Source organism: Atractosteus spatula, chromosome 22, assembly GCF_055471065.1.
Source record: "Atractosteus spatula isolate fAtrSpa1 chromosome 22, fAtrSpa1.hap1, whole genome shotgun sequence".
Lineage (NCBI taxonomy): Eukaryota > Metazoa > Chordata > Actinopteri > Semionotiformes > Lepisosteidae > Atractosteus > Atractosteus spatula.
The window spans coordinates 4751598-4771065 of record NC_142727.1 but is presented as its reverse complement, the minus strand read 5'-3'; the positions used below and the strand labels follow the sequence as shown (position 1 = coordinate 4771065).

The 19468-nt window shown below is 50.7% G+C and overlaps 2 protein-coding genes across 2 annotated transcripts; one reads left to right on the top strand and one right to left on the bottom strand.

The window, feature by feature from the left end:
- Positions 1-203: 203 nt before the first annotated feature.
- mia (MIA SH3 domain containing) lies at positions 204-3234 on the bottom strand. The gene is made up of 4 exons (XM_088940012.1): positions 3090-3234; positions 1503-1636; positions 1069-1179; positions 204-753 (listed from the first exon to the last, which is right to left on the bottom strand). Exons 1-4 carry the CDS (start codon positions 3211-3213, stop codon positions 730-732), a joined length of 393 nt encoding a protein of 130 aa, XP_088796138.1. The 5' UTR covers positions 3214-3234; the 3' UTR covers positions 204-729.
- A 2166-nt stretch (positions 3235-5400) lies between these two features.
- On the top strand, positions 5401-16926 carry fdxacb1 (ferredoxin-fold anticodon binding domain containing 1). The gene is made up of 7 exons (XM_088939769.1): positions 5401-5585; positions 5982-6029; positions 6809-6994; positions 8315-8471; positions 9793-9996; positions 10247-10405; positions 11539-16926. Exons 2-7 carry the CDS (start codon positions 6020-6022, stop codon positions 12617-12619), a joined length of 1797 nt encoding a protein of 598 aa, XP_088795895.1. The 5' UTR covers positions 5401-5585; positions 5982-6019; the 3' UTR covers positions 12620-16926.
- The last annotated feature ends 2542 nt before the right edge of the window (positions 16927-19468 follow it).

Here is a 19468-nt window from a genome sequence, read left to right as displayed (position 1 = left end):
TGACTCAAAACGAAAAGGTTACACATACAGGTATGATCCCAAAGACACACGGCTTGCCCAATTTGAACAGCACGCAGACAAAAATGATATTTTTTTTCTGAAACCCGCATCTACTGCAGCTGCTGTCGGCTTCTGCCGCTGTTTCCCAGAGCAAAACAACCCGTCTGGGTGATGAAACCCCGGAGCCACACAGAGACCGAAGCGCGGGACTGCAAACATCAGAGTTTATTTGATAGTATCCACTGGCCTGCTGTCACCACGCTTGACCAACATAAGATCAAATACACGATATACTGTATCAAATATACTGTTTTTTCTATTCTAAAATACATGGCATACTAGTGCGGTATAATACAATACCCTATTGTACTGTATGATATTAGATATGATTTCTGTCATGCTGTGGGCGATTTTGCACTTGTTACACAGGGTTAAAGCCGGAATAATGAAATGCTATACAGTATACTCACTCAGAAGTAATGGGGTACATTAAAATATAGTTTTAGGATGAGGCACAGGGCTGCCGTCAGGTTTAAGGTTTAGGTCAAGACTTCTTGTAGGGCTGGAATAATTAAAACATAATGAAACACAGACTGGAGCCCAGCAGTGGTGCTGACCACAGCCCCAACACCACACGAAGGCCGAGCTCTCCAGGTTTGACAGACACCGCCCAGGCACGTTCCTCTCCCCCAGCGCTCGATTGACCACAGGCTGGGCCGGACCGCAGCCTCAGTGGCAGTAGAAGTCCCACTTCTAGAGAGGGAAGAGGAACAGGACAGTCAGAGGGGAACAGTAACAGTCCCTGGCTTCTTCAGAGACGCTTCTTCTCAGAAGACGGCAAAGTGTGTGGCGCTCATGGTCCTGGCCAGCACAGCTCGCGGCGCTGTGTGCCTCAGAGTGGACGTTCATGCTCATTCACTGGACCCTAAGTGCTGAACTAGCGCTTACCCCACCTCCGGTCTGAACCCCCAAACTAACCACGGGCTGAATCCCAGAGCCAGAGTCAGTCATGCAGTGTGCTTGGGTGAGTGCAGTGGTGGACAGTGCATCTGGCGCAAGTGGGCTCACGTCTGTCTTGACTTCCACGCTTGCGGGCATCAGAACGTGCGTCTCCTCCACCGCACTGCTGGGGAAGTGGCCCAGGCGGGCCTCCTGCTCTCCGTAGTACTCGCCCTGAACCTGCCGGGAAACGTGGAGAAGGCTGCCACCCCATGGACAAAATGGGTATTGCACCCAGCTGTTCTTTTTGACCTACAGTATGTACCTCTGAGATGTGAGCTTTTTTGCACTTTCTGATCACGTAACCGTACTGCTGTCGAAGCACTATTTTCCCTATAACTAAAGGCACTAAAACACATCCCAGAATGACGAAATTATTTTATTTTATTTTCAATTTTAATACAAAACACAATCAGAGAGATTTGTAGGTCTCCTATGTCACGGCTCACAGGCACAGTGGCTATCTGCTGCTGTGTTTGTCATTGTGTGATGGGGGCACTTACACTGCCAGCCCAGAAGAGATTTCCGCGGTCCTTCAGCATGGCGTAGACGTAGATGAGCTGGCCCTGGCGGATGGGGATGAAGCGGCAGTCCTGGGGGTAAAAGTCTTCCAGAGCTCGGGCGATCAGGATGGGGTCTGCAGACAGGCACACAGACTGAAGGGTCAAACTTGGAGTTGATAGGTGCTGGGAGCCAGACTCAGAGGTGACAGACACTGAGAGTCACAGACTCAGAGCTGACAGACACTGATGGAGCTGATTGACACTTTGAGTCACAGATTTGAAGCTGACAGTCACCTGGAGTCACAGACTCGGAGCTGACAGACACTGATGGAGCTGATTGACACTTTGAGTCACAGATTTGAAGCTGACAGTCACCTGGAGTCACAGACTCGGAGCTGACAGAGACTCATGGACTCAGAACTGAGAGATACTGAGAGTCACAGGCTCGAAGCAGATAAGCATTGTGAGTCACAGACTTGGAGCTGATAGACACTGTGAGTCACAGATGTGAAGCTGACAGTCACCTAGAGTCACAGACTCGGAGCTGACAGAGACTCATGGGCTCAGAACCGAGAGATACTGAGAGGCACAGGCTTGAAGCAGATAAGCATTGTGAGTCACAGACTTGGAGCTGATAGACACTGGGAGTCACAGACTTGATTCTGACAGATGCTGGGAGTCACAGGTTTGGATTTGAAAGGCACTGGGAGTCACAGAGTAAGAGCTCACAAACACTGGGAGTCACAGAGTCAGAGCTGACAGACACCGGGAGTCACAGACTCGGAGCTGACAGAGACTCATGGGCTCAGAACTGAGAGATACTGAGAGGCACAGGCTTGAAGCAGATAAGCATTGTGAGTCACAGACTTGGAGCTGATAGACACTGGGAGTCACAGACTTGATTCTGACAGATGCTGGGAGTCACAGGTTTGGATTTGAAAGGCACTGGGAGTCACAGAGTAAGAGCTCACAAACACTGGGAGTCACAGAGTCAGAGCTGACAGACACCGGGAGTCACAGACTTGGAGCTGACAGACACTAGGAGCCACAGAGTCAGAGCTGACAAACACTGGGAGCCACAGACTTGGAACTGACAGACACTGGGAGCCACAGACTTGCCAAACAGATTTGGAATCGACAAACACAGACAGACAGACAGGCTCAAAGACACACCATAAGGACCGGGGGGGTACAGCTGTCTTGAATCTACACTCCTAATGCACTTACACCACTTTCCTAATTCCAACTGAGGGCCACAGTGCACAGCCACAGGCAGATAGATTTCAGTCCACCGCACCCTGCACACACACAGATCCCAATCATTGCCGCATACACATTGCACTTCATGTGTAAATTAATATACTACATAATCAATATATAATATCACAACCTGTGTGTCTAACACACATCCCACATCATTCAGATTCATGTTCTGTGTTTCCTCCTCATGCTCAAGTTAACTAGAAAGCTACAGAAAGACATCAGAGAGACTTTGATTCTGGTATAGACAATCAGGTACACGGATTGCATGTGACGGTTCGATAAACGAGTCTGTTGCCCTCTGATCGGCGGGAGGGGAGTACTCACGACTGCACTCCTCGTCGGCACACATCTTCTTGTCGGACAGTTTGGGCATCTGCCGGCCTCCCCAGGCTGGCGCGGGGCACAGGGAGCCCAGCACCAGCAGCAGGAGAGGGAACCCTCTCGCCATCTTCAGCCGCGTCTACAGAGTGAGGACAGGAGGGGAGAGGAGGGGAGAGGAGGAGCTGGGCGGCAGGAAACTTGGCACCAGGTCAGTCCCCTGCACACGCAGCTTAGAGCAAAACACCCTGCAGAAAACAGGAAGTGGGGCTCTGGGGGAGACGGGGATAACAAGCTCTCCTCTGTACTCGGGACCGCAGAGACACCTCCACTGACCTCCATGGCTACCTCTGCACATTCGGCCCTTGTCTCCAAACCAGGAAGCACGTCAGGCTCTGGAGATCTCGGATGGCCAGGGGGAGGAGGCTCAGGAATTCACAGGCTCCTTTGCCTTAAGTAGTGAGCTCTGGCAAAGGCACAATAAATCTTGTTTTGGCTAAGTGTGCCCACGGGTCTTGCGTTATGTGTTTCTGCGTGCTGCATTGGTGTTATATACTGGAATGTTGTGGCTTTGCTGTCTTTTGTCGTGTCTGGGAAGAAATGTTTCTTCTCTTGTTGGCGCACCAGAGGTACGCCATGTGCCCCTGCAGAGTGGAGGCCCGTGTTCAGTATGAAACGTGAAGGCCCAGTGAGCAGGCCAGGTGATGCAAACTGGGCACCAGCCTCAAAGAGCCGCTTGGGTCCTGCAAGATACGGGCTGAAATCCTAGCAAGATCCGGGTCTGAGGTCTTAAAAACTGCTGTAGGGCACAGCAGGCCTGGGTTTTCTCCTGTGAAAGCAAGGCCTTCCTTGTGGCCAGGAGAAGACAAGGAACAGTACAGGGATCGAGGCAGAGGCAGGCCCCACCCCTTCCTGTGAAAGCAGGTAACAGGGGCGTCTGGCCTGAGCACAGTGCTGCTGTGCTATACCGCAGTACAAGCAGAGGGGCGTGTAGCAGCACAGTGACGGTCTGGGAGAGTTGTTGGAGCAGAGTGCTAAAAAGAGCACAGCAGTGCCCTTGAGAAGGAGACAGGTGGGTTTTTACTCGGCCAGCAGAGAGCACGAGAGAGAAAGAGAGGTCTTATTAAACACAGCTTGAACTGGTGTAGGCATCTGAAATTCCATCAAAATGCAGCCGGATGGACAGGTGTGGCTAATATTAAAAAGGGGACAAGATAAGTGTAAGAGTATGGATCATTGTTAGGTGTTAGTGAGGCCAGTAGGGGGCGCTCAGCCTGCGGCCTGTGTTGGTCCTAATGCCCCAGTATAATGACGGGGACACTATACTGTAAAAAGGCGCTGATTAAACGATAAAAACTAGGTCCCGACTCTCTGTGGTCAATCCCAGGGAGATTCTCAAAAAGAGTAGGGGTGTTACCCCAGTCTCCTGGCCAAATTTCCCCCTGGCCTTTCCCAATCATGGCCTCCTAATAATCCCCATCCCTGAACTGGCTTCATCACTCTGCTCTCCTCCCCCCTGAGAGCTGGTGTGTGGGGAGAGGACTGGAGCATCATCCAGGTGTGGCTGCACACTGGTGGTGGTGGAGGGGATCCCCATTACCTCTAAAGTGCTTTGAGTGGAGTGTCCAGAAAAGCGCTATATAAGTGTGAGGAATTATTGTTTTCCCCTTCAGTGATTACAGCCTTAATTGGATAAATCAATTCCAATAATAAATCCGATCTGTCTCTGGTGGCAAGCTGCTGTTCGTGAGATGGACTGCAGCGGTCAGTCACGACGCCCTGCGTTTGGTCGACTTCGGGCGCATGACTGATAGCTGGGAAATCGATGACAGCGAGCAGCAGGTTAGAGTGATCAATCGCGCATCGAGTAATCCCATTAAAAGTCCCGCCTTTCGCCGGTTCTCCCGCATCTCATTGGCGGAAGGGAGTGTCAATTTCCTTGTCCCGCCCCCGGTGTGCCGCAGCACAGTCGTCCGGCGTGGAAACACGCGTGGGCGGAACACTTTGTAAACTGTATTTTCTAAGCGCTATTTGTTGCACAACTTCTAAAAAAAACCGCCCGGTCGTCTGGAAACAAAACGAATTTGTAATAAAATATCTATCAACAGCAAATACATTGTCCTGTTTGTACTCTAGTCGTGTATGAGTTCACCGTGTGGTTTCCTTCAGGGATTTGTAAACCGGAGCTCCCATAGCGAATTATTTTTTTTTTACTGACGATCTTATGTACCTTTGATAACAGTGTTTATTTAGTAAGCTATGGTGAGCTACTGCGGTAAGAAAGAAACAGTATGTTAAAATCGAGTTTCTCAGGAGTCGCGTTTCATTCATTTGCAGTGGTGAAGGTGCTTAATCTGTATCTTCTCTGCTGTTAGGAAATTCCCTCGGGAGATACAGCGAGCTGAGTTGCTCGAAAGCGTGCTGGAAACTCACGGTAACCAGTACGGCGGAATCTACTACAGTCCTATCAATATCAAGATAAACCTATATTATTCTTTCAGCGTGAGTTGTCTAATTACTTGGCCTCACTTTCAACTGTGTTGGAAGAGAGGAGATTTTAATTTAGGTAATTAACTTGTTAAGTGCCTTGGTACCGGCGTTTTTCAATAGTTATAATCACAGCGATTAGTGTTTAATTTTCTAAATTACCAATTGGATTTACCAAATGGCGCGCGTATTACTAACATTTAAGATATTAGTTTAAATACACAGGGGTAATGTAATATAAACTAATGTTAAGCATGAATGTATTGAACTTTTAACGGGGGGATGTGAAGTGCAGTATCTGATATTCTCGGTTCTTCTCTAGAAGAAATGTGACAGATTGTAGCGTGTGTCACCAGCGATGGGCTCGGTCTGTACAGTATAGAGATGTAACATATTGCTCTGTTTCTCCAGGGTTGAAAACTGGCCTGTTGAAAAGTCACATTCCCTCAATGGACCCCAGTGAGTGTGGCTGTTTTATTATACTGAGCTCTCGGGCGGGAGGGCACGCTTATTGCCTGGTGACAGGAGCAGGTCATGTCTGGTGCAAATTCACCCTTTACTGAACTCGGTACTTACAGCAGCGCAGCTGTTGGGTTAACCCTACCGTACAGAGACTGCCCAGGCTTTCAAATTGTTGTTATCCAGCTGAGCCTCACGATAGTCCGTGACTGTTCCTGGCTTGGGTTTTTGTCCTGTTCTTTGAAGTTGATCCTTTTATCGACAGCCTCGTTAGGAGTCAGTCGATTACGGCGGTTTTGACGAAGTCTGTTCTTATCGGAACCTTTTCAACAGACTAAGCTAAGCTTAACCCAAGAATTATTTTATACGTTCCACAGCGCGATTAAGTACTAACACCGTAACCCTGAATATGTGCTCATATACAGTATGTGTCCCACTCCACCCCTGTGAAAAATAGCCATGTTCACTATCGGCCAACATCACAAAGACAAGGTGCAGTGTGTCTGTGTGTCTCTGTGTCTGTGTGTGTGTGTATTACACAGAGCTGAGGCCTGTCCAGTGTTGCCCTTGTATATTTGATTTAAATATAAAATACAAATAAAAAAGGAATCGTCGTGGTATCAGATCCTTAAGGCATGCCGGGAACCGAGCTTGTGCTCAGGAGGAATTCTCTTTGGTTCTGTTCTGGAGCCTCTGTGCCTCGGTTTGAGAACGTGTGAGGAGGAGGCGGCTGCTCGTCCTGCCTCTCGCTGAGCTCAGCGCGTGTCTTGTCTCCGCAGGCTCCGCGGCGGTGAGGGACCCCCAGGACGTGCTGCTGGTCGGCGAGGGCAACTTCTCCTTCGCTGCCGCCCTGTGCCAGGCCGCCGGGGGCAGCGCCAGGGTCACCGCCACCTGCTACCAGCCCGAGGAGGCCGTCCTGCAGCAGGAGGGCGCGGAGGAGAACATCCAGCTCCTCCGAGACCATGGTGAGGGGGTCCCCAGACTGGCCCACACACGCGCACACGCACACGCACACAGGCCACGTGCATTGTCCCCCTCCGCAGTGACGTCAGCGAGTGCGACCAGACGTCGCTCCGCCCACTTCTGACATGGCTCCAGAACAGTTGTTCCCAGCTCCGACCCCTGGGGTCTGCAGTCCAGCAGGGTCAGCAGGGTGTCTGTATCTCCTTGTAGCTCTAGCTGCTGGAGGCTGTGCAGAAGGGATGAACTGGTCCAGTAAAACCCTAATTGGATCAGTTTCACACTTCTCCCGGGGCGAAGAGCTGTTTATAACTCCGGGAGACATAGAAAACCTGCTGGACTCTGGACTGGAGTTGGGAATCCCTGCTCTAGATCTCTAGATGAACTGGACTCTGGCACAGAGGGACGCATGTACTGGCACTGGTGGCCGATATTAACATGCAGCGTTATCATTAATACCAGAATTATCGTTGTTTGATTTTGCCAGATTTCATCCTGCATTTATTTGATCTTGTGCTATAAAGGCCCTGGTGCATTGAAACAGCATTCTTTATTGTTATTCTGCATTTATTTTTTTATGCCTTTATTGTTTTAAAAATCACTTTAAAGATCACTTAAAAAATAGATTTAGAATTTTGTATGCCCACCTGATTCGGGATCGCAGGTTGTGTGTTTTTCACTTCCTGGCTCCCAGCTGTAAACCCTGCAGCCGCACACAGGGGAGAGTGAGGGGGTGTGGCCAGACTCCTCTGCCCCCCCCTGCCCGCCCCCCCCCCTCAAGCCACCTATCCACCCATACTGGACGTTTGGTGCTGATTGGTAGAAAGGCGAGTACGGCAAATGCGTCTCTTTCCTGCTAGAGTCCGAGAATCCGCAGGGGTCGCTGTGCCTAGGCTGACTAATCACACCCTAGTCCATGGATTCCTTTCCTCTGGGAATCTTGGTCACAGCTGTCCAGTAATGTGAGACCTAGGCTCAAACCCATGATCATGGAGCTCGCCCTGCGCTTGGCTGAAACCCCTCTGTTCCGCTCTGGCGTTTGTGCGCATGGCTGATCTTGGACCGGTTGGTGTGCATGATTGCATTGCACAACTCCAGCTTGAGCTTGCTTTGCCCACCAGCTGGTGTTGGTGCCAGGAAGCACAGTCGATTGCCAGCGTGTGGGAGGACTGGTGCAGCACGATAGAAACGGCGGAAGGCATGGCTCAGCGAGCGCAGACTGGGGTGCAGGGATGGGAAAGACGGGGCTTCACGGGGGACAAGGTGGCAGCAGGGCAGCAGGGTGACTGGCGGGGGGTGTCAGCTGTTTTGTTGTGGGCACTCAGGGGCGGAGGTGCATTTCGGAGTGGACACTACCCGGCTGGGGGAGTGCCCGGCGCTGGCGCGGCAGCTCTTCGACCGCATCATCTTCAACTTCCCCCACTGCGGCAGGAAGGCGGGCGTGAAGAGGAACCGCAGTCTGCTGGCCAAGTTCTTCCTCAGGTGAGCCCTACCGGAACCCGCGGGCGGAACCGGGGAAACGCCTCCTTTTGTAGTTTGCCAGCAGCGTGAGGCTGAGCAGAAAGGTGCTGCCACAGGGCCGGGCAGTTTGTAATTTGTGTTCCCTTTGCTGTCAGGCTCCACAGGAACGTACATTCCTACCACTCCACCTCCAGAAGGGAAAACTGAGTCGTATCACGGAGTTTCTTCCAGTTACAGTTCCTTTCTAATTGGCGTTTCTTTGCGTTAGCTTTCAATTCAATGAATTTTTTTATATATAGCGCCTTTCACAACAAGGTTGCCCCAAGGCTCTTAACAATGCAAGTGACCATACATGTTCTGAATACAGAACAGAAAAGACCAGAAGACAACGGAGGAGAGGAACCAAAAACTCCTTAGTAAGGAGGAAAAAAAACTCTAGGGGTCGAAGGTCAACTAGGGGTCCAAGGTCAACTGGCTGCCCAACCCCTTTGGCCATGCTAACGTTATACAATAAAAAAAAGAAAGAAATGAGGGTATTAATCCATCCATCATGTCTTCTGTATGTCCGTACTCCATGCAGATCTCTGTAGACCAGCAAAATCCTCTTAAACGACAGCTACTGTATATCCACGATGTCCCTCTTAGATCCATGGCAGTGATGCAACATCCAACTCAGATGGTGCCCAGCCCGGGCGTCATCCGGACATGTGGGGAGGAGAATAGGATAGTCTGGTCAGAATAGATGTATCTACCTGGTGGGCCAAGATAGAGACACACAATGGCATGTACAGCAGCACCAGCAGCCATGGTTGCAGCAGGCTATGATGTAAGGTGTGAGTAGGCTAGGCTGAAGTAATAGGTCTTCAGTCTGGATTTGCATACTGATATTGACTCGGCATCTCGAACATGGGGTGGGAGACCGTTCCATAAGCTAGGGGCCCTGTAACTGAAGGCTTTACCGCCAACTGTTTATTTTTTAATGCGTGGAAGATGAAGAAGACCTGCATTCTGTGATCTAAGCAGGCGACTTGGATGGTAAACATGAATAAGTTCCAATAGATAGACAGGTGCCCGACCTCTGATAGCCTTATAAGTAAGTAGAAGGATTTTGAAGTCCACCCTGTACCTGACAGGAAGCCAATGAAGAGAGCTAAGTATGGGGGTTGTATGGTCGTACTTCCTGCTCCTGGTAACAATTCTAGCTGCTGCATTCTGAATTCGCTGTAAGGTGTTGAAAGAGTGGTGGGTTCTCCAAACAGCTGTCAAACTGAGCAGCCTGAAGCAGCTCTGTCTGACCGGACGACGGCAGTGTGTATTTAAGCGGGACCCTTGTCCTCTCCAGCTGTGCCCAGGTGCTGAAGGACAGCGGCGAGGTCCACGTGACTCTGTGCAACGGGCAGGGGGGCACGCCCGCGGACCAGCCAATGAGAGAGTGGCACAACAGCTGGCAGGCCGTCGCCATGGCCGCGGAGGCGGGATTCATCCTCAGCGAGATCCGCCCCTTCGACTGCGCCAAGTACCGCGGTTACAGGAGCACGGGCTACAGGTGAGGGGTTCTGCTCCACCAGCGTGCCGCCCAGCCTCATCCTGCTCCGATCTCCCGGGGGCCCTCAGCTGGCGAATCCCCATGGCCAAGCCTTGTGATGGCGGAAGTCTGTAGATCCACTCGGGCTCCTGCTGCTGTCTTTGCTCCGTCGTCTGCTAGCCTCTCTGTATGACCAGCTCATTTGAACACACGAAAACACGAGGTGGGAGAAAAAGCTGTTCTTCATCCACGTTGTCTCTTTCCTTTTCAGGAGCCAAGACAAAACCTTCCACGTGGAGGGGGCCCTGACCCACGTCTTCACTCGCAGCCTGCCCTGCGCCCCCCCGGAGAGCGTGCACGCCGAAGCCAGGCTGGGCAGGGGCAGCGTTGGCTTTGAGGTGCCCGAGGAGCTGAGCCGCAGCTTCGGCAGGTACTGGCGTCAGGAACGGGCTGGGCCACAGCCGGCCCCCGACTCCCACGCTGCGCGGGGTCTCGGCAGAGCGTTTCAGAAAATAAACTTCACAAAGCATCTGAACATTTGGATGAAAAAGTAACATTTGTCTTCCCTAAAACCACACTGTTGCATTCAGAGTTGGTGATATTGGAATCAGGGCTTTGTTGGGTTTCCAGGTGGTTAGGAAACCTTAGATCACTTGTCAAACCCTTTATGGACAGTAGTGATTGGACACTCAACATGCTGGTTCTGTTGACCTGCAAGTCTTCCTTTAATCTTTTAAATTGATCGCTCTAATGGGTATTTAACAGGGGAAGTGCTACAGTCTGCACAAAGCTCCGTCCTTCGGATGAGACGTAAAACCGAGGTCCTGATTCTCTGTGGTCATTAAAAATCCCAGGGTGTTTCTCGAAAAGAGTAGGGGTGTAACCCCAGCGTCCTGGCCAAATTTCCCATTGGCCCTTACCAATCACGGTCTCCTAATAATCCCCCTCTATGAATTGGCTTCATTACTCTGCTCTCCTCCCCACTGAGAGCTGGTGTGTGGGGAGAGGACAGGAGCATCATCCAGGTGGGGCTGCACACTGGTGGGGGTGGAGGGGATCCCCATGACCTGTAAAGCGCTTTGAGTGGAGTGTCCAGAAAAGCACTATATAAGTGTAAGCAATTATTATTATTATTATTATTTATTATCACCCTTCACCTGTTTTCCAAGCCTCTGCTTATTTCCTGGCCTGCTGGCTCTCCAGCAGTCCTGCTCCACGAGTGCGAGGAGTCACCACACTAAGCTCTCTGAGGCCAACTCAAGTGCAAAGGTCCTGTGCACTTCCTTATTTGTGTTGATTTGGATGGTAACGCGAAAAAAAGACCTTATGTGTAAATAGCACGTTAATCATAATAGTGCTACTTTGGGCACAGGTGAGCTGGCTTCTGCAAAGAGATGGCACAGATCTTCCCTTACAGCCGTCATCCTTCATTGTCACACTTCCCCATTCCATAAATACCGTCACTCAACTGGGGCATCCGTATCTCTTATCTGTTCCTCTTCTGTCACGAGGCGCCGCGTGAGAGAGAACTCATGAGATACAAAACGGTTCTCTTCCTCCCAGGGATGTCTTGGGCCAGAACTCCTCGCACCCCGTGCGCGTCCTCCTGGAGCTGCTCCTCAGGGAGCTGTGCTCTCCCTGGCCCGTGCAGCGGATCGAGAGCGACTTCCCGGAACTCTTCCGCGCCTGTCCGGGCCTGCTCTCCGACTGCGGGCCCGACGTCAGCCCGGCCCGGGTCTACTGGATCAGACCCACCGAGACGAGGGCGCGGGTGGCCGGGGAGGAGGGGGACCCCGCGCCCAATGGCCCCCAGGACAGCGAGACCAAGGGGTACGGCCTCCGGCCTTCCCTGCTCCTCCACGCCCGGGAAGTCTGCAGCCACAGGGAATTCCGGGCCGGCACGCTCCATGCTGTGAGCGGCCTGGTCTTTCGGAGGCTCCCCGTCTCCAAGAGCAGCCCGCCCGCCTTTCACGAGCTCCTCCTCCTGGGGGCTTTCCGAGCAGATTCCCGGCCCTGCCAGCTGCTCCGGTGCTGCCTGGAGGCGGCCCTGGGCGCCGCCGACAGGCAGGCTGCCCCCCGAGACCCCGCGGTGCCCGCGGTCTCCTTCGAGGAGGATACGGGCGACCCCACGCCGCAGCTGTGGGTGAATTTCAGGGGCGTCCCCAGAGTGGGGAGGATAGCGGCGCTCCCGCCAAGAGGAGAGCTGTCCCAGGACCTGCAGGTCTGTGCGGCCACTCTCAACCTGGACCTGCTGGCGTGGCAGGCGTTCTCCCTGCCCGACTGGAGGATGCTGTGGAGCGGGGACCCCCGCTTCCTGGCGCAGTTCGCCCGGAAGGAGGTCCGGCCCTTCTCCAGCTTCTCCCTCTACCCTCCCTCCTACACGCACGACATCAGCTTCTGGGTGGAGCCGGAGAGCTTCGACGAGCTGGCGTTCCACGCGCTGGTGCGGCGGGTCTCCGGGGACGCCGTGCGGGACGTGGCTCTGGTCGACCGCTTCCGCCACCCCCACATGGGCCACGCCAGCCTCTGCTACAGGCTGACCTACCAGTCCTGCGACCGGGCCCTCTCGTACAGCCAGGCTCTGGGCATGCAGCTGCAGCTGCGCAGGCTGCTCCCCCTGCAGCTGCAGGTCACGCTGAGATAGAGGGGGGGGGCTCCGGTGTCACCGGGGCCCGCGGGGGCCTGGGGGGTGACAGCCCGACACGCAGGATCTCAGGCTTTGTGACCCCGTTTTAACCACCAGCTGCTAGGACCAAGGTGTGATCACTGAATGTCGAAGAGGCCCTACCGAGAAGCCAGTGTAGTTGAACGAACTGACCTTTGAATGTATTTGTGAGTGATCGTGTTTCAGATACAGGGGCCAGATGCTCGCCGTATAAAACGGCATAGAAGAGGCTTTTAGCCACAAACTTAGACCTGAGGATGGAAGTCATTTTCAGGCAGCAGGGAATGGAAATCAGGGACACCGTGATGCTGGCCTGACCTCCGTGTCGACCCCTCCCACTGCAAGAGGGAGGGGCTCGGCTTCAGCCCGGCCAAGCGACGGGCCCGTTTACACGGACCTGGGTGAGCGTCGGCTGCTCTCCCTGCACCAGGCTGGTGAAGCTCGGCCACTTCGGCTTTGTTTTTCCAGCCGCCATTTTGTTTCTCTTCGTGACGGAGCGAGAGGTGACCCGAAACCGTGGCTTGTTCTGTCACGGTGACGACCTACGCTGCGGCCGGCGGCGCCCTGTGAGGTGCTCTTCCGTCGATCTCCGGCTCTGATCCCTTGTGGCCGGCCTTCGGCCTTGTGTGGCCGCAGGTCACCAGAAGAAAGTCTGTTTACAGGAGCGCCTTTGGAAGGAACGCGAACATAACCAGAAGGAGAGCCCTCCCCTTCCCTCTCTGCGGAAAACCGAGAGGGGGGATGGTTCGTGTTGAAGAAGAAACTCCCCCGTGTCTCTGGATGGTGCCGAGCCCTGCCTTGGTGTTACCACAGTAGTTTTTTTTCCCAGGGCGGCTCTTCACAGTTTACGGTCTAGACAAGTTTCGATCCCCCCCTTGTTCTGTTACAGCTGCCCCGTGGAGCCCCTGAGCTCGGAGCGAGGCACTTCTCGTCTCCCGGGCGCCGCGTTCCCTGCGGGCGTGCTGCTCGGAAGGCCTCCTGGGAGCGTCGTCCTGGAACGGTCCCGATCCGGGCCTGATGTCGCTGCTCCCAGCTCACCCGCGCCCTGCCCTGCCCTCCTGTTCCTGTGTATCCCATGGATTCCAGTCTGTATTCATTCTCCAGGGACCGGTGGCTGTGGCCTCCATAGGCTTCAGGAGTAATTGCCAGCTAACCTCAGGCGAGGACCTCTGGGCCTGGAGTCAGGATGTCAGCACCTCATTTATATTTATTTAGCAGTCACAACATGAATCTTTACCTGTTTTGTTTAATTTAATTTGCACACCCGAAGAAGGCTCCGCAGCCGAAACGTTGCGTCTCCTCTCTTCTCTTTTCAGCAGGGAATAAACCTGTACGTGTTCCGTTGCAGCCTCTGCGTGCTGACGCAGCCCCCTACTCGAACTGCCCGTTTAATTTCTGTACCGCCGGATTCTCTGGCAGGGTGTCGACGTCGCCTGCCCACCGAGAAGACACGCTAGTGTCTGGGGATGCTGGGTCCCGGCGTTGAGGCTGTGCACTTTAGCTTGCGGTGTGTCTAGAGAACTGGCTGCGTTTTCCAGACATGCTGGCTACAGCGGTGCTCGCCCGGCCAAGCTGTTGTTCGCTCAAGTGCTGCACTGCTCTTTGGTGTGATAGCTTGTTCAGCAGGGTCACAAGCCATGAAGTATGTACTGATGAGCTCATCTGTTGTGTACTGTATTGCTGAGTTCATCTGTTGTGCGCTGTATTGATGAGTTTATCTGTTGTTTACTGTATTGTTAAATGTATCTGTTCTGCACTGTATAGATGAGTTTATCTGTTCTGCACTGTATTGTTGAGTTTATGTGTTCTGCACTGTATAGATGAGTTTCTGTCGTGTGCTGTACTGTTGAGTTTATCTGTTGAGAGAGTGTCTTTATTCTCTTGGGGGGGCAAGTTGATTTCTGTATTTTTTAGTTTCTCTGTTGTGCGCTGTATTGCCAGGTTTGTACCCTCAGCTGTTGTGAGGGTTTCCAAGTCAATTATGAAGAGGACGGGCTGCTGATGGGACTGGCATTCGGTGGGTCGGGGTATGATTTTACTCCCGATCGCTCAAAAGCACCGGGACTCTCACGTGCGACAAGCAGGCGTCGATGACCCTGAACTGTGGTTTTGGAAGTGAAATGTTCTCCGGCTCGTTCTGTCTGAAGGGTGTGTGTGGCAGGCCTGCTCGACTGTGAGACGTCTAACCCAGGTGTGTCAGTGACTCAGGTCTGCAAAGCGACCTTCGGCTTATTGATGACATTGATAGTGTGGGTGGTTTTGGACTGATTTATTTTTGTTTGCGGAGGTCTGACTGAGGGAAATTAATGATGCAGCTGTGATTCCCATTAGCAATAGGTTCCTCAAAGCAGGAATGAAAGGATCCAGAAAAAAAAAAGCGAATTCAGAATACAACATTACAAGTCGCTGTGTCCACCGGTGGCAATAAAGAAATGTGATCTGGACATCGGTGGCTCTTTTTAAAAGGCTGTGCCCTCATTCTGGCGTCTCCTGCTACCTGAAGTCGGGTTCACCTCACCCGATGGATGGTGTTAATCTGTAAGCAGTGCTGCTGCTTCAATGCTACATGAAGTGTAGGTGTATCTGACGTGTTGGCAGCAGCGATGGTGGTCTCTGTTGTAGGGAAGATCTCAGCCCTTTGCTGTCGTGCCCGGGCATGGAGTTCAAGAGTGGCACGGGGCTGTGGGGCTTCAGCCCTGGCAGAGACGCGGGGAACAGAGGTGTCGGAGGACTGGTGCGCTCCGGGCAGGACGCGTGCTTTCTCTCCCGCGCGTCCTGAAAGTCAGTAGGAGAACGACATTGCTTTGCACAGAAGAAGACAAGCAACCCTTACTGGAGACTGTTTTCTGCCAGTATAATATCGATCGAGGGTATTGATAAGATAAGATCACTTTATTAGCCCTATACAATTTCTTGCATTAGGAATTTGTCTATTCGCAGACCCCAGCTTGCTCTCCAGGAGACACACAGACAGGGAGAGAGAAGCTGGGGGTCAGAGCGCAGGATCAGCCATTGTACAGCGCCCCTGGAGCAGTTGGGGTTAAGGGCCTTGCTCAGGGGCCCAACAGAGTAGGATCCCTCTACTGCCGGTTCAAATCCGGGATCTTCCAGCCACAGGCGCAGATCCTCAGCCACAGAGCCACCGCTCTGCCCATTGTGGACATTGAAGCTGTGGAAGACCGGGTGAAAAGGTCAAGACAGTGACTGTGCGCGGGAAAGGTTTTCTGTTTGTACGTAAGACCACTGTCTTAGGTGCAAACTAAAGCCTGTGATTCCTCACACCCATTCAACCAGAGAGAAGTGAGACAGATTGCAGGATGCCAAATGGCATCTTCCTGACCTGTTTGTTTGACTTCTGACACTGCCCCTTTTCCCCGTATGTTCCTTTGATATGTTAAAGTCTTGCCCACTTTTAATGTATAGAAAGGAAAGTGTCACTTCAGTGCAGGGAGCATGTCTTCCTGAGTGCTAGGGGAAACCCTTTCTCTGCGATATGCTCCCCTTCAGCTGATTGAATTAAAGATCTCTGTTTGACAGTCTCCCAACCTGAGTGAGGACTGAGTTTTCTTCAACAGAGTCCACAAAAGCTCTGGGGGTTCACCCGTGTTCTGTATTTGTGTGGATCGGCTGTGGTCAGCTCAGCAAAAAAAAAAAGAAAGCTGCAGGTTTTAATTGATGGCGAAACAAATCACTGTACGTTGCCTCATGCTTTTATTAATTCCACACCCTGTGTCCCCATTTTCTGAATACCGTGATGCTACGTTGTGTCTCACAGTACCTCGGTTTGGGGGGTCTGAACTGGCTCCATGTGTTTACTGAGGGAATTATTTTGAGATGCAGAACGTTGCTATCAGGTTAGCATTTGTCTCACTTTTTTCTTGATTCTGGGATCTAAAACTTTAGGGTTTTTATTGTATAGATTGGAAACCGTTAAGTTCTGTTAAACATTCGTAGCTCCTCTTCCTGCTCTGATTGCTAAACTGCTTGCTTATTCCAATCACAGTCCTAACACAATTGTATCGCTTTATTTTAATCTCTTGGCTTTGTAGCTTTCCTGCAAGTGTGCTGTGTGTGAGTATATTTTGACCACAGGCTGTGCCAGGCTCTGTGCAGTGGTCAATAGTGATTCGCTGCTGATTCTGTCACTAAAGTGAGTGGCCTGTTGTGCTGAAAGCTGCGCTCTTTTTTCTCTGGGGTCAGACCACAATCACACTGGCTCTGCTTTGTTGTGGCACTGGATGCACCTTTGTATGCAAAATGTGAGAGGTTTTATTAAAAGAGAAACGTGTAAAAACTGGGTTTATCAGAAGTTTGCTTTTCTTCGCTGGGCCCTGGAGGCCCATGTGTGTGTTACAGACCAGGATACCAGAAGTGTGTAACGCCTGTTACACACCCTCCCTATTCTACACGTGCAGGACGCGTCTGTTAGTGGGCGCGTCACCCAGCTCCAGTCATGGGCCAAGAAAATTCCTCTACACAGAGAAGTGAGACACTCATCCCCTCTGCTTTATTTCAATCCTGTTCCTCTACTGTTGTCTTCAACTTACCAAATGAGTCCTTGACTACTGGTGTGTTAGCAATGGCCTTTAAAACAGCTGCAGTTACCCCTGTGAAAAAAAATCTATTTCTGGACAACCTGAATAATGTTAATCCAATATCCGGCCTACCCTTGCAAAAATATTGGAACATGCTGTTACAATTCGGTTAATAGACCATGTCATTGCAAATAACCTCTTTGAACTCTTCGTATCTGGTTTGAGACAACTACCCAGCAGAGAAACGGCTCTGTTAAAAGTCACTAATGATCTTATGGCTTCTGACTCTCTTTCTATCCTCATTCACCTTGACCTCACTGCTGCTTTTGACACTGTTAACCATGACATCTTACTTTCTCAACTTGAGACTGTTTGGAGCTTCTGACATTACTCTTAAAGGGGATGTGTACTCCCAGTTTCTCAGACCGGTGATTAAATCTTGGTAACAAAATAAATCCACGGACGTTTTAAACATTTTAAACAAATTTCAGATTAAGCACAAAGTCATGAACGTTGTGAAAGTACCAAGTTGCCATGTTGTTGCAAACTTACATTCGAGTTCCCACGAATTGCGAATTGTGATGCGGCCCTTCCTGCTCACTAGTCACTGGAATGACTAATGTAGTGTGATGGACGAGGGAATAAGTACAGGTTGTGCAGCAGACGTTTCACCACAGACATGTTCCAATGTGATCTGCATGCAAAGTTAGAGTAATTTAATGAGTAAAATTGTCTGCAAAACCATCTCAAAATCTAAAGTAATATTTCTATTGGATTTAAAAGATGTATTCACAAGCCTGCTCATTGACGGTGCAATAGGACTACAACACATCATCGGAGGTTTTGTCGCATTATTCTGAATCGCAGAACGTGGCCCTGCACATACCTGGAAATTTCCTCTATTATGTGATGTAAAAAAGGTTTTACAGGGTAATGTGTACATTTTACTTTCACTGTGGTTTGAAATGCACTCATCAATGCCGATTCTTTCTAAGCCCGAAATATACAAATAGTATTGCAGATCACCTTTAAATGGTTCAAATCTTACCTCACTAACACTTTTTCTACCTTGGCAGTTTCAGTTCTGAAGTCGGACTCGTAGAGTCTGGTGTTCCTCAGGGCTCAATACTGAGTCCCCTACTGTTCAGCATTTACATGTTCCCATTTGGTCAGCTATTAAGATCACATTGTCTGTATTATCATTTCTACACTGATGATACTCAAATCTACGTCCAGACTAATCCTGACACTGATGTCGTTGTCTGCTCTATATGCATCTCTGACATAAAAGCATGGCTGACTGCAAATTTCCTTCATTTAAGCTCAAAGTCATGCTTCTCGGCTCCTCCCATCAGCTGTGTAAAGTCAGTGCAGTAACCCTGTCTGTGGATGGCTCTTTACTTAAGCTTCAGTCTAAATTGAAGAACATGGGGGTGATATTTGATCCAGGCTTGACGTTTGACCCACATGTGCAACATATTGTAAAAACATCATTCTTCCATCTCAAAAATATCGCCAAACTACGTCCTATGTTGTCACTAACTGTTACTGAAAGACTGGTCAACACTTTTGTTTTCTTTCCATTTTCTTTTGATTACTGTAATACTCTACTCGCTGGGGTATCTAAATCCAAACAGAATCCTGATCTGGTGACATTACTCCCATCCTGGGGTCCCTGCACTGGCTTCCTATCCGGTTTTGTGACAACCGCATAATTCTCATGTTCACTTATAAGGCTGTGTTTGGCTCTGCACCTCAGTACCTGTCTCAGTTATTATCTCCCCACTCCCCACCTCGCAGCCTTCGTTCGTCTGACTCTGGTCTCCTGTACTGGTTGTCCCCCAATCCCCCACTCTGTGGGTGACAAGGCCTTCTCCTGCTACATCCCCAAACTCTGCAGTTCTGTCCTCAAGGATATCAGAGAGTCGCCTTCCCTGAGCACTTTCAAATCTGGAATCAAACCCTTTTTTAGAAGGACTTTAATTTAATTAATTTGCTTTCCTACTCTATTCCAAACCTTTATTGTAATTGTGTAATTATGGTGTCTCCTCTTATTGTGTGTTTTTTCCTTATTGCAAAGCACTTTTGGCCACTTTTAAAGACTATGTATTATATATAATTATTATATATTGTAATTTAAGACCCTCATTATAAACCGTATGTACAAAAGTATTGCAGGTTTTTCTGGAAATAATCACGTGCAAGTCCAAAGAGGTAAAATATTTTACTTCAGATACCTTCATCTTCTACATGATTAAAGCTTTAATAATTAATAATGGTAATAAATAATGGT